The sequence below is a fragment of the Brassica napus genome, chromosome C2 (genome assembly GCF_020379485.1).
Source record: "Brassica napus cultivar Da-Ae chromosome C2, Da-Ae, whole genome shotgun sequence".
In the NCBI taxonomy this organism is placed as follows: domain Eukaryota; kingdom Viridiplantae; phylum Streptophyta; class Magnoliopsida; order Brassicales; family Brassicaceae; genus Brassica; species Brassica napus.
The window spans coordinates 12,559,825-12,573,786 of record NC_063445.1 but is presented as its reverse complement, the minus strand read 5'-3'; the positions used below and the strand labels follow the sequence as shown (position 1 = coordinate 12,573,786).

The window sequence follows — 13,962 nt, the reverse complement described above, 5'->3', positions numbered from 1 at the left end:
TTCTCTTGTGTTTTGGAGGAAGATTTTGTTGGGGTCAGATTTCGTCGTGCATCGATGTCCGAAAGTCCTCAGAAAAACCGAATCTCGGTCAAAATTTCAAAAGCCGAGAAAACAAATACACGAAACGGATCGCCCGGCGAGCTCGACCATGACACGAGCCAGCTCGCCCGGCAAGCACGACTGTGTTGCCGGTCGACTCGCCGGCGAGCTCGGCTGCGACATGAGCCAGCTCGCCCGGCGAGCACGGCCGTGTTGCCGGTCGACTCGCCGGCGAGCTCGGCCGTGACACGAGCCAGCTCGCCCGGCGAGCACGACCGTGTTGCCGGTCGGCTCGCCGGCGAGCTCGACCGTGGCACGGATCAGCTCGCCCGGCGAGCGCAGCCAATTCTCTGTGGACCATTCCGAACCCGGTCCCATCCCATAACCATGCATCTTCATCCGAAGTTTCCGTAACTCAGTCTTCGGGTCCGTGGATACGACACCAATGTTCCGTCTAAAAAACATCGTCGAAAGTATTCGGGAAGTTGGGAAGGTTATGTCTCTCGAACGGTTTCCTATTCTTCGTAGTAGAGCTGATTACAGTTAACTTAACACCAACTGCCTCGGCTATGCGAAGAAACAGGGTTCCGTTGGAAGAACCATGCCTATACCAACGGCTACTTCGCGAGTAAAATCGTAAAAACGCCTAAGCCTCGATACGGCCCAAAGAGGGTCCGAATTGCGGACAACGGCCCATCTATGGTCCCAAAAGACTTGAACCCAAAGACTGGTATGACGGTTTATCTCATCCATGGGAAGAGATAAATGTCAAATTTCCGAAGATAATCACAAAGAAGAAGGAAATATGAAAAAGCCCGATTCGCGACAAATCCGGCCCAAGAAGAAGTAAACCGACCTAAGGAGGAGTATATAAGGAAGACCTAGCACGAGAAGAGCAGAAGAGAGCAACTTAGCACTTAGAATAATTTAGGCATCTTTTTCCGTTTTTACTAATCGAGCTGCGACTCAACTAGTTTAGATTTAGGTCGCTAGACTAGCGAACATACCGACAGCTCTTGTAGCCTAGGTCTTTACTTGTTGTTCACGCTCAAACGCGAATTCGGAAATAAGATCCTCTTATTCTCTTTTTCTGCTTATTTTCATTTTATTCTTTCATAATGATCGTGTCGTGTGTGGCCCAGCAGATAACTGGGACCTTCAGGGAAGGCAAGGTTAACTTGGTTTTCCTCCGATTAACAAAACTCGACGGTGTGAATTTCGGTTCCCACAGTTTGGCGCTAGAAGGAGGGGCGATACTGATCTATCTCTCTCGCAACCACACACACTCAGTCCGATATGACGAGCAACGCTGACAAAGACCCGCAAACGCACGACGGGACTCTCGTCGATGCCAACGCTGATAAAACTCCAGCTGGAAACGTATCAACGGTCACTGCCGACACCGCGATACTAGACCAGATGAAGAAAATGTTCGCCTCCGCTCAGAAAAAGTCAGACGAACAAGGAAAACTCGTGGCCTCTCTCGCAAAACAGGTGGAAACTTTAACGGCGAAGGCCAGGAGCAAAGCCCCGCGCGGGACCACAAGAGCCCGCAGCGGTAGAAGACTTGATTTCGAGACTCCGGGCAATCGAGCTGCACACGCGGACAAGGCTTCCTTAGGCCAAAACCCTGATGAAACGCTCCAGCCAGGTGCACAACCAACTGCGGAGAACCTTCCACCTCCTACCGGGAGCAACGAAGGAGAAGAAATCGAGCGCATCGACCTGGATATAAGCGACCAGTCCGATCACTCGGACGACGATGCTGACATCCACCCAAGAAGAACGCGAAGCTAGTCCGCTCGGCAGGACGCGTCCTTCGAAAGACCCATGACCGAGGAAGAAGAAAACCTCTATTGGGTAGAACAGGAGGAGCTGGCCAAAAAGCAGGCCAGGATCCACCGCAGCCAACACAGACAAGCTCGCAAGGCTGCCAGAAATCCTGATGAGATCCACGATCTCTGCGAGTACATCGCGAAAACTGCAGTGGAGGTGAAAGCGGTGAAATCGCAAATCCACCACGCGATAAGCACTGCGCCCGAGATCGACAGACTTCTCGAGGAAGCTTGCAAAACCCCGTTCACTGCCCGGATTACTGAGACCAACGTCTCGGACCCAGGGAAGATCAAAATTCCCATCTACGATGGCACCACCGACCCGAAAGCGCACCTGCAGTTTTTCAAGATCACGATGGGGAGGTGCAAACTCAAGGAACGCGAACGAGGCGCTGGCTACTGCCTCCTCTTCGTCGAAAACCTCAAAGGAGCCGCGCTAAAATGGTTTTCTCGCCTAAAAAGAAATTCCATCGGAAGTTTCCGCCAACTTGCTTCAGAGTTTCTCAAGCAGTATTCCATGTTCATGGACAGAGAAACCTCAGACATCGATCTCTGGAGCCTGTCTCAAAGAGAAGACGAGCCACTTCGCGAGTTCATGAATAGATTCAAGCTAATAATGGCAAGAGTCACCGGGATCAGCGACAAAGTGGCGATCGATGCTCTGAAGAAAACTCTCTGGTACCGGTCAAAATTTCGGCAATAGGTATCCCTCGAAAAACCGAGAACGATTCAGGATGCTCTTCATAAGGCAACAGACTTCATCGTAATGGAAGAGGAGATGAAAATCCTCTCCCAGAAGTACAACCCGCAGAAGACGCCTACAAAAAAAGAAAAGCTCTCGAAACGACAAGTATGTCCACCACGAGGGAGAAGACGTCCAGGGCGAGAACAACTACACTATCAATTCCGAACAAGGAAAGACCTCCAGAAACACCTGGACCAGGAACCAGTACAAGGATAACTCCTATTGTGAGTTCCACCAGACCAAAGGTCATTCCACTACGAACTGCAAAGTTCTCGGCGCAAGGCTAGCCGCAAGACTCCTCGCTGGCGACCTCTCGAAGGTCACTAGCATAAAAGACCTCATCATGGATTCCGACCGCCCTCCCAGGACTGATAAAGAGTCTCCCGAGAGGGACGCACGCGCAAACCAGTCTGGCGAGAAACGCGGAAGAAGGCAGGATGACCATGGAGACAATAGTACCCGCCGAAGGATAAACATGATCATCGGAGAATCGCAATTCTACCGCAATTCTGTTTCATCCATCAAGGCCTACTGACGAAAGGCGGAAACAAGTTCTAACTGGACGGCTCGGTCCCTGACCGACAACGCTCCAAATGATACGATTGTTTTTGAGGAGGAGGAAACCGTTGGACTCGATAAACCTCACTGCGACCCGCTGGTCATCGACTTGGTGATTCGAGACCTCGAAGTGGGAAGAATCCTCATCGACACAGGCAGCACGGTCAACGTCATTTTCCGCGACACTCTCCGGAGAATGAACATCGAACTCGGGGAAGTCGTCCCGGAACCAAAACCACTGACCTGTTTTTCGGGCACAACATCAATGACCCTCGGATCGATCAAACTTCCGGTCATGGCAAGGGAAGCCACGAAAATCGTTGACTTCGCCGTAGTCGATAACCCGGCCATCTATAATGTTATCATGGGAACCCCATGGATCAACGCAATGAAGGCGGTACCGTCGACTTACCACCTTAGCATCAAGTTCCCAACACCAAACAGAACAGCAGTAATCTGGGGATGCCAGAAACAATCTAGGCTCTGCTTTTTGGCCGAGCATAAACTACGACAAACTCAGAACACCCCTGCGGTTAGCCCGAAGCGAGTCAAGAAAACTCAGAGTACTCCCGAAGGTTCCGCAAAGAGCGATTCAGAATCACTCGCCCAAGCATTGGCTCCGGACAGCAACGCAATCCCGGAGTCAATCGCCCTACCAGCGGAAAACCCGACTCACGAAACGGCCGCCGATTTAACTCAAGCCTCAACGGCCGAAGTAACAGAAACGGCCCTATCCAACGAGTAGGAACGCTCGCAACAACAAAGCAGAACTACGAGATGGCTTGATCCTCGAAAGAGGTACGTAGGCAGCTTGTCCTATTGACAAGTTCAGCTATCCCCCTCTCCAAAAAGGGGGGGGGGAGTGGGTACGTATACTCGTATACTCCCACAAAGTTCGGAATATCCACACATGTACTCGATATTTTCGAAAATTTTCCAATAAAACTCATTTTATTTTGTTTTCCCGATTTACTTGCAATAAGCCACAACAATCGGAGATTAACTAGAGAAACACCCAAAACAAGGGTCTCCAAACACGCATACCTTTCAAGCAGTCCTTGGATGGGAACTAACTTAAAAAAAATCACTGCGTATCAATGGTCAAGCAAGACCAAATACATTTTCTCTAAAAACGAAGATCGTAACTCTCTCACTACAAAGGATATACCTTTAGGAAAAAGCGAGACGTCGTAAATATTTTCGAGAGATATTATCCAAACAAACGGTCCGTCCGCGGCTCTAAAAAAAAAACAAATTGCCCGTCGATTGGCCCCGACGGGCAAACCCAAAACGTTCTCAAACAAGAACTCGTAGTCTAACCTTTCGTAAAAGTAAAGGTTCTCTTACATCCGATGAGGATACCATAGCGCGCTATACAAGAAATCCGAAATTTGGTCAGCACTCCAGACGGTCTCTGGAGAGTGCTCGGTTCGTTCCATACAAGTCATATAAGCCGGCGCCAAGTCGCGGACTTTAAATCGGAAAGAACCAGGTGGAAATCGCCCACAGGCAAAACGAGTCCACTAACATCTCAAGACATGATACAAACCCGATCCCATCCCATAACCATGCATCTTCGTCCGAAGTTTCCGTAACTCAGTATTCGGGTCCGTGGATACGACACCAATGTTCCATCTAAAAAACATCGTCGAAAGTATTCAGGAATTTGGAAAGGTTATGTCTATCGAACGGTTTCCTATTCTTCGTAGTAGAGCAGGTTACAGTTAACTTAACACCAACTGCCTCGGCTATGCGAAGAAATAGGGTTCCGTTGGAAGAACCATGCCTATACCAACGGCTACTTCGCGAGTAAAATCGTAAAAACGCTTAAGTCTCGATACGGCCCAAAGAGGGTCCGAATAGCGGAAAAGGGCCCATCTATGGTCCCAAAAGACTTGAACCCAAAGACTGATATGACGGTTTATCTCATCCGCGAGAAGAGATAAATGTCAAATTTCCGAAGATAATCACAAAGAAAAAAGAAATATGGAAAAGCCCGCTTCGCGACAAATCTGGCCCAAGAAGAAGTAAACCGACCTAAGGAGGAGTATATAAGGAGGACCTATGACGAGAAGAGCAGAAGATAGCAACTTAGCACTTAGAACAATTTAGGCATCTTTTTCCGTTTTTACTAATCGAGCTGCGACTCAACTAGTTTAGATTTAGGTCGCTAGACTAGCGAACGTACCGACAGCTATTGTAGCCTAGGTCTTTACTTGTTGTGCATGCTCAAACGCAAATTCGGAAATAAGATCCTCTTATTCTCTTTTTCTGCTTATTTTCATTTTATTCTTTCATATTGATCGTGTCGTGTGTGGCCTAGCAGATAACCGGGATCTTCAGGAAAGGCTAGGTTAACTTGGCTTTCCTCCGATAAACAAAACTCGACGGTGTGAATTTCGGTTCCCACAGATTTGAGTTCTTAATATCATTTCCACTGGTGTGTCGACGCAACGTCCCTTATATTTCACAAGAATTCTTAACTTTTTAGTTCATTGGGAAGAAGGAAACATAATGCTTATTTAGATGTATTAAAAAGAAACAAAGTAGAGATTCTTTTGTTGGTTTCTACCTCTTGGTTCAACTTTGCTTTGAGAAAGCATAGAAAAGGAACCCATCAAACTCGACATTTTATTCAATGTTAGCTCAGAAATAGACTTCTTGTGAAGCCATAAATCATTGAAGAGATAAAAACATAGTCAATGCTCTGAAATCATCAGCATAACAAAGCACCGGTAGAAGCAACTTACAGGTTCCTTTATGGTGCATCCATATTTACTTTGTATCTGTTTCAAAAGAATATAATAGACAAAACTTAGGACTTATAAGCTACTCCCTCTGTTTTGTTTTATGTGACATTTTGGAGAACTTCACGCAAATTAAAGCAGTTAGTATAATGTCTTTTTTATCCTTTTTCATTTATTGTTTTAGTGTGCATTATATCGTTGACAGGAAAATATGTTGAAAATGTAAAGGTATATGAAGTCTAAAGTTATTATATTTTGCATGGAATTGTGGAAAGCGTCAACTCTATTGATACAAAACAAAATTTTCAAAACGTCATATAAATAAAAACGGAGGGAGTACTATTTTTCTTATTTCAAATATTAATGATGCATTTATTGATTGATTTACCTTAATAGAGAAATCAGTTATATGATATCCAATAGCAATAGTTTTGATTCAAAGTAATGTGACAAAGCTTTGGCAAGCATTTGATGATAAAACTCTGCAGTACCGGAAAGTAGAATGGCTTTACTTGCGGGTGCAAGATTCCGAGTGTGCTTTGAGATATCAGACCCTTTTAGATGAACATAAGCTGCACTTTTCAATAAACAGTCTTGAATGAGTTTACAATTGCCTTCATCTTATTATCAAGAACATGAAAGTAGATATTCATAATCTGCCAAATGCATGATTCAGAATCAATATTTCAATTCCTTTTACAGTTTAGAATGTAAATTCATCACATTCATCTAAGATAGTGAAGTGAAATTATAAACAGTATCAGCCTTAAGTCCGGATATCGGGATCCATTTTTTAAAAATAGATTAAGTATTTATTTAATTAATAATCATATTTAATATATTAATATTTATATATATAAATTAGTTATATAATATAATATTTTATTTTTATATTATTGTATACATATATATTTATATATATTATAATTATTTAATTTATGTATTATTTTTAAATTTTTGTTTTTTAACTATTTTTACAGAACCAAATCAAGATCCAGATACTCGCGTATAGAATAATATTTAGATGGATATTCAGATATCCGGAAGCCACGGACCCATGACTCCACGGATCCGAATATCTTAAATTTTCCGTCTTACCCTTAACCACCAATCCATAGAGAGATGGTAAATCACATCCTCTAATGAAAACAAATAAAATAATCAATTTTTGAAAACAAATAATCAACTTTTTCCTTCCAATTATTCAAAATTTTGACAGCTGTAAGTTATAAATCAACTTTGCCAAGTTCGCATCTTTCAAGCACACTCTTACCTAACAAGATCCAAAGATCTAAAAGACCTAAGAAATCTTTGAAGTTTTGATTTAGCTAAAGATAGCCTCATGGTGACAAAAACTTATCATATGCAGTTACATAAATCTTAAACACAAAGAATATTAAGATGATCTTGTTTTCAGTTACCTTAAGAAGTACGGAAACTCATTGAAGGTGACAGTACTCTCTCTCCCATCCAAAATTTGTTTCAACAACTCTTGTTCAATCTGTTCTCCGGTGAGTCCGTCTTTTAATGGGCCCGAGCCGTTTGCCCATCTACCCAAAGTCTGACCAGATGCCAACCCAATCCCTAGTCCAACACCAACACCTAAAGCTGACAACAATACGCTCTTCTGCTCCATTTCTTTTTTCACTGATACAGAAAAAAAAAACCTCGTTGACCACACGATTTTTTTCTTTCTCAAAAGAAGAGTTTTTTTTTTGTTTGGATTTTGTAGAACTGCTAAAATCCCGATTATAAATCACAAAACTAAATCGAGTTGAAAAAATAATATAAGGTATAAGAACATTAATAAAATCGTAAGTAAATAGACGAATTCACGGAGATTTGATTTCTTTTATTAACTCAATAAATCACCTACAATGTAACGGTTTTATGTGATTTTTGAATCCTAGGATACGCTGCGATGAGAGAGAGTTTCATAACACCTGAAATAAAATCTATGAACTATACTACTACTATATAACTCCCTAGACATTTATTTTAAAAGAAGATATAATGAATTTTACTTGTGAGAAACTTTTTTTTTGTGTTGTGAGATGTGATTTTGTGAAGATATTATGTCTTTATTTGTAGTGGAGATCTGCTTCATCATCAAGTTGACTTAGTTTGGTCAACAAGTTGGCTTACCTCGGTCATCAAGTTGTCAATGGTCATAAGAATATAAATGTTTCCATCTGAGTTTGATGACGAAGATAAACCATAACTATTCACATAAAATCAATTTTTTATTCAGCCTATTGGACTTATAAAAAATTATATTCATACATTCAATTTTTTACTCAACCCATTGGGTTTATCATAATTGATTCCAACATGTTTGGGGCAAAAAAAGATTTTAGGTGGACGATGTAGACGAAGATATGAAGAAGAATGTCTATTTATGGACGTTAACACTTTTCCAAAAAAAAAAGCAAACTCAAATGGAAACATTTTTGAGATATCTATACTATTATTAGCAAGTGAATTTGTGTAATCAAGCTCTCACGTTAAAAGTTAGAGCGACTTAAGTCTTTACTACACTTAATGAATAATTAATTTTATTAATACATAATTAACAATGAATTAAAAACAAATTTCACTAATTAGATAATTATCGTTATCTATTTTTCAATATATATAATAAACCATAATTATTTTAAAGTTCATTAATTTGATAATCATATCTAAAAAATATTATATTGTGTTATCCAAAAAATCGTTTTACAACATACAATTTTTTTAAAGAAACATAAATCTCTATATATATTTTAAATAATTTTATGTATACATAAGTGTTTTCATATTTATTTTACGCTATGAAAGATAATTTTATTATAATACTTTTTTTTCATATATAAAAATTTTGATATTTAATTTATTACCAAATACTTCAAACACATGAATGTTGCCAACTTTATTTATGTAATAAAAAGTACATATGTTGTGATGAATTTTTTTTGTTATACACATATTTTTTTAATAGTCTTTGAATAACTAAAACATCTAAACACCTAGTATATAATATTGTAGATTGATTGTGATTTGATAGATTTTACCTACAGTTTCGAAATGTGGAAGATAAAGTTGCGACAAGTTGTCATTTTGAGGAAACCGAAAACACCAAGTTGAAAGAAACCACCAAAGTTTCACAAAACGTGAAAAAAAAAGAACTAAGGAAAAAGTCTTAGCAAAGAGTGTGTTTGATGGCAAATGAGCAAAAACAGTATGCCATAAAGTGAGAGACAGAAGAAAGAGCCTGATAAGTTCGCTAACTACCCTAAGTTTATAACCAATAGAAGGAAAACAAAAGCGCTTCTGTTTCTTTGATGTTGCAATCCCACTTCTCAAGAATCATTATCATCATCTACTTGTGTTGCTGCCTCCAAGAAGCCACTCTCTGAAGCTGCATTAGATTGTTCTGGTTCTTTCACTGTCTCTTCTCTAGTTTCAAACAAATCCACCAAGAAACCACTCTTGGATGAAGCAGGCTGCTCAGGATTTGCTTCAGTTGCTGCAAGAGCTGAAGCATTCATTTTCTTGTTGCCAAGCTCTAGCTGAAGCTCCTCTGGCACATCATCATCAACGGGAGAGGCTGATTTGACCTCCACTCCACGAGGCTCAACACCTGCAGGAGATTTCTCATCCTCAGTTCCCAGTTGATTAGTCTCACTCTGAAAGAGTTCAAGGCTGAAAGACGAGCTGGATCCCGTGGCCTGTTTTCGATTTGTTCCAGGTGCTGGAAAGAAATCAACGAAAGTGGTAGAATCTTCAGGTAAAGAAGAAGTGGCTGTAACTGCTGTCTTGCTTGATTCACAAGCTTCAGATCTGAGGACAGTGTGATCCTCTTTGGGTACATCATCACTAGCAAACTGCGGCATCAGAGAGAGGGTTTGGCCTTTAGTTTCAGTGAGACCAACATCTTTCATCTCTGCATCCACAGGATGATTCCTCTCATTAATAGCCTCGGAACCAAGACTCACTGGATGATTATCAGGCAGCATAGCAGATTGGTTTTTATCAGATTGATTTGTCTTAACCTCTGGTGGAGTTGTGATATGTTCTCTAACATACATCTTAGCTTGGGGAAACAGATCAGTAGCTGGAGTAACAGGAGCGACTTTATTTGGTAAGAAAACGATGCCTTTGAGTTGCTTCTCAGTGTCAAGGACCTTAACGTTGAGAAAGTATCCTGCCTCGAAAGAACCTTCAACCACACCGGAAAAAACCTGACCAATCAGATTCTCATCAGTGGTAGTAACAACAGGTGGGTGCTGAGCCTGGCCTTCATCTCCGAGAGGACGACCCCTTTTACGCGTGCTCGATCCGTGATTCGCTCGGTCCATCATCTCCCAACTTCAAAATCTTCTTCTTGATCAACAATTGATCTCTGCCCTTAGAAACAGAAACAAAGTATATGTTTTAGCTTCATCTATGTGATTATTATATTACAGAAAAATATATTACGTAAACGATTATATACCACCAGACAATATCATATTAACGAATCAGAGGTTATAAAAAGGGTTGACGTAGTGGAAAAAAATGCCAATTATAATTCAAAGTTCTGAAACTAGATATTAAAAAAAAAAAGCAAAAAACGTCGAGGATCTAACACAGCGAAGGTAGAAACCCTAGATTTCACAATGCCCAAACAAAACACAAAGAAATTAGAAAAGCACTCACGTCTTAGGTTTCGCGGCGGGGAAAATATGTGTATCCGTGGATTCTTCTTCCTCCTCCTCTTTCTATGCGTATAATTAATATAATAATTAATTATATTAATTTGAATTTAAAGTTTATGGGCCACATATGGTTTCTTTATTAAGCCCATTAAACTCTTTCCATAAATGGCTTTTAGATTAAATCAAATAAATAAGCGTACGATCTAAGAGCATCTCTCACCAACGGTACGAGAGCATGATTATCCTTAGAAACCCATAAAGTTTCTTAAATAGACTTTAATGACTATTTAACTATTAAATTTTAGCTAAGGAACTTAGTTAAAAATCACCTAATTTTTGTGCTACAATGGTAATTTTTTAATTTGGGTTTCTTTAGAAATTTTTTTTTTAACTCTGCATACAAAAGCTTACACAAGTCCGTGAGTAATCTTAGAAATGCCTGACTACAAACATGACATTTTTCATGAAGATCTTCAAACCATGCGGTGGAAATTGTTTAATATGAAATATGCACGCAACTATTAAAACAACAACATAAAACAAAACAATATGCGAGTTTTGCCAATCTGATACTAAGCTCAAAAGGAACATAAATGTTGCCACTTTAGTTAAGGATATTACCTGGCTCGAAAGTTTCTTTTCTCTCAATATTAGATACATAGTTGCAAGCAGCAGTCAGATTCCATGACCCCAGTCACCAAACATAACAGCAAACAGGAAGGGGAAGGTAACAATTGTGAATACAGTAGGATTGGCTTCCTGATATTTAGCTACACTGCAAGTAATGATCAAAGAAGATCAGTTAAATTCTAGAGACAAACAATAAATGGACAGTGCATGCGGAAAAAATAAAGTAAGCAAGTTGAGTTGACTCTAGCATCTGATTGAGCAAGAAAATGAAGCCAACGTAAAGTTAAAAGCAGTTGAAACCAAATCGAAAATTATATTCTAACGAGTATGCAAAAGGCAGAAGCCTAAATCTACTCTTACAAAGGTTTTACTTAATAGTAGTTATTTTCAGTTTCCTCTTTCTCAAAGTGCAGAGGAAACTCCAGAAAGAGGTACTTACCTGTATGCATCAACAATTTCCTGAAACGCAGTGGTAAATTTGTTTGTGCGGAAAAATGTCTGAGGCATCTCTTTGGTCCTCAGAACCTGGAAAATCGATCCAACTTGAGAATTGGAGTCAACTGCAGCTCGTTGCAACGCCTCTTGAATCTGCACATGCAGAGCTTTAGAACCACTGTAGCACCAGTATATATGCAATAATTTCAATTATATGGCAACCAGAGTTACTCACTTCCGGTGCTGCAAACAGGGGACTCCAGCCCTCACCCACAAGGCACTTCTTGGTCACATCAAGACTAAGCATGTTCAAAGTGTGATAGATGGCTTTTTCTTTGCGAACCTACATGGGTAAATTTTAATGATGATTATTAATCTTAGCTACAAAATATCTGAAACTGGACATCAGTGAGCACTCTCCTAGTGATAAGGAAGTTCTAAATAATATAAGACCTTGAGGTTCTATTGCTCGAACTTATCTCCAATGGTCTCTAGAAGAATTTTGAGGTGATCCAACCCATCACTTATGGTAGTTTTAAGCTCTGCTAACCAACCCGAAACCTGAAGCATTATGATAAGACTAGACAAAGTTAAAATTCTAAGAATATACCATCATAATTGTAGACAATAGATTAATCACTAGCATACAACTCACTCTCCCATGGATGCTAACTGTGTATGCACAAACATAACCCACCCAACGATCACTTGAAACTAACAGGGAAGACAAAAAGGTACCAGGAATTTCTCCAACATGATTTTCTCCTCCTTAACAAGTAAACTCTCTGAGACCTATTGACCCTTTTTGAAGGTATAGTAACCGTTCAACGTCAAAAAGCTTACCTTTGCATTACAGGTTGATTACTGTTAGGATAAAGATTCTAATGACTAGAAGCTAAAGTCAGTAAATGCAACCCCCTAATAAGAACCCGATTAACCACTAAATACCGATCTCAATCACCATACACACCTCAAAGGCGGGATTTTTCTTAGTGCCGCAAAGACAGAGAAGACGGCGACGGAGAAGACCAGAAAAGGGAAAGATAGAGGAGACGGCGATTTATTGACAAACTTTGGCTCAGATCTTCAGCCAACGGAAACCAATTTAACAAAAGCCATCGTCGTCCCTCACATAAAAGACAGAGAAGACGAAGAACCGATCGAAAGAAAAAAAAAGACAGAAAAAAACATATTTCAGGGTTTGCTGACATGTGTCCTGAAACCCCCCCCCCCCCCCCCCCCCCCCCCTTAAGGATCGGTCTCCAAATTACTCATTTAAGGATTGGTTATCAAAATTTTATTTAGTTTTGATTTATTTAAATCAGTTATTTTGTTTTAAAACCTCTTTAAGAAACTGCAGTAATCCTGCTCTGAGAGCTTTGATGAAATTGTCAAACAAAATAATACTAGTAACATTTTGACAAAAGTTAATTAAATCATTTGATTTTAATATTTTAGAAGAAATGAAGCAATTTAATGGTAGGCAAGTGGATTATAACATTTTGATTTTAAAATTTTCTCATTTGAAAACTTCTACTACTTTACTTCATTTTTATTATTTTCAATATTATATCACACAAGCACATTCATCTACAAGTTACCAACTTTCAGTATCCCATATAAATGTATTTAAATGGTATCTCAAATGTCAAGATATCTATCAAGAAATAATTTAAATTATCTAATGAGATACTCAAAAATAAGAATTTCAATTAAATTTCTTCAATAAATTCATAAAGTTTCAGAGTTTTGAGAAGTAAAAAATGAATGATCAAGTTATTGAAAATATAATAAATTTCATTATAATAAATTTTTATACCATATCATTTTAAAGTTTTTAAAAAAAAAAAATTGACGTATTTTACTAATACATAAATCTTCGCTAATAGACATTCAAGTGTATATGTATATGAAAAACCCTTAGTTTAAACAGATATACTAAAGTATTATCTAGTCATGATAATAAAATAAAAAGCAAGTATACATACAATTACACAAAAGTATAAATATACACAATACAACTATACTACAAACGTTTATGTTTTCTCATTTCTATTATTTTTCATTTTAATTAATATATTGGTGTATTATACATACAATTTTTACAAGCAATTATTTTTCAGCCCCTAGCTCTTACATTTTTTTTTATTTTCATTAAAATATTGGTGTGATATCCTTGTCTTTATTTCGTTAGAGTGTAGATGATGCCCGGATTGCAAAAAGTCAGAGAAAATGACGAAAGTTATGCAATTTTGGATGGGAGAATGTGTGCCAAAACTAATTAATATCTTATC

The 13,962-nt window shown here is 39.3% G+C and overlaps 1 protein-coding gene across 6 annotated transcripts; it reads right to left on the bottom strand.

Annotated features, from left to right (window-relative positions):
• Positions 1 to 9,000: 9,000 nt before the first annotated feature.
• On the bottom strand, positions 9,001 to 12,890 carry BNAC02G14830D. 6 transcript variants are annotated; one of them, XM_013825218.3, is made up of 7 exons: positions 12,639 to 12,890; positions 12,122 to 12,229; positions 11,904 to 12,011; positions 11,673 to 11,821; positions 11,225 to 11,378; positions 10,605 to 10,666; positions 9,001 to 10,313 (listed from the first exon to the last, which is right to left on the bottom strand). In XM_013825218.3, the coding sequence occupies exon 7, from the start codon at positions 10,265 to 10,267 to the stop codon at positions 9,266 to 9,268; it is 1,002 nt and encodes a 333-aa protein (XP_013680672.1). In that variant the 5' UTR covers positions 10,268 to 10,313; positions 10,605 to 10,666; positions 11,225 to 11,378; positions 11,673 to 11,821; positions 11,904 to 12,011; positions 12,122 to 12,229; positions 12,639 to 12,890; the 3' UTR covers positions 9,001 to 9,265. The 6 variants fall into 6 exon arrangements, with proteins under 6 accessions (XP_013680672.1, XP_013680671.1, XP_048603473.1 ...); XM_013825217.3 differs by having other exon boundaries at positions 9,001 to 10,308; XM_048747516.1 differs by lacking the exon at positions 12,639 to 12,890 and adding an exon at positions 12,324 to 12,614.
• Positions 12,891 to 13,962: the final 1,072 nt, after the last annotated feature.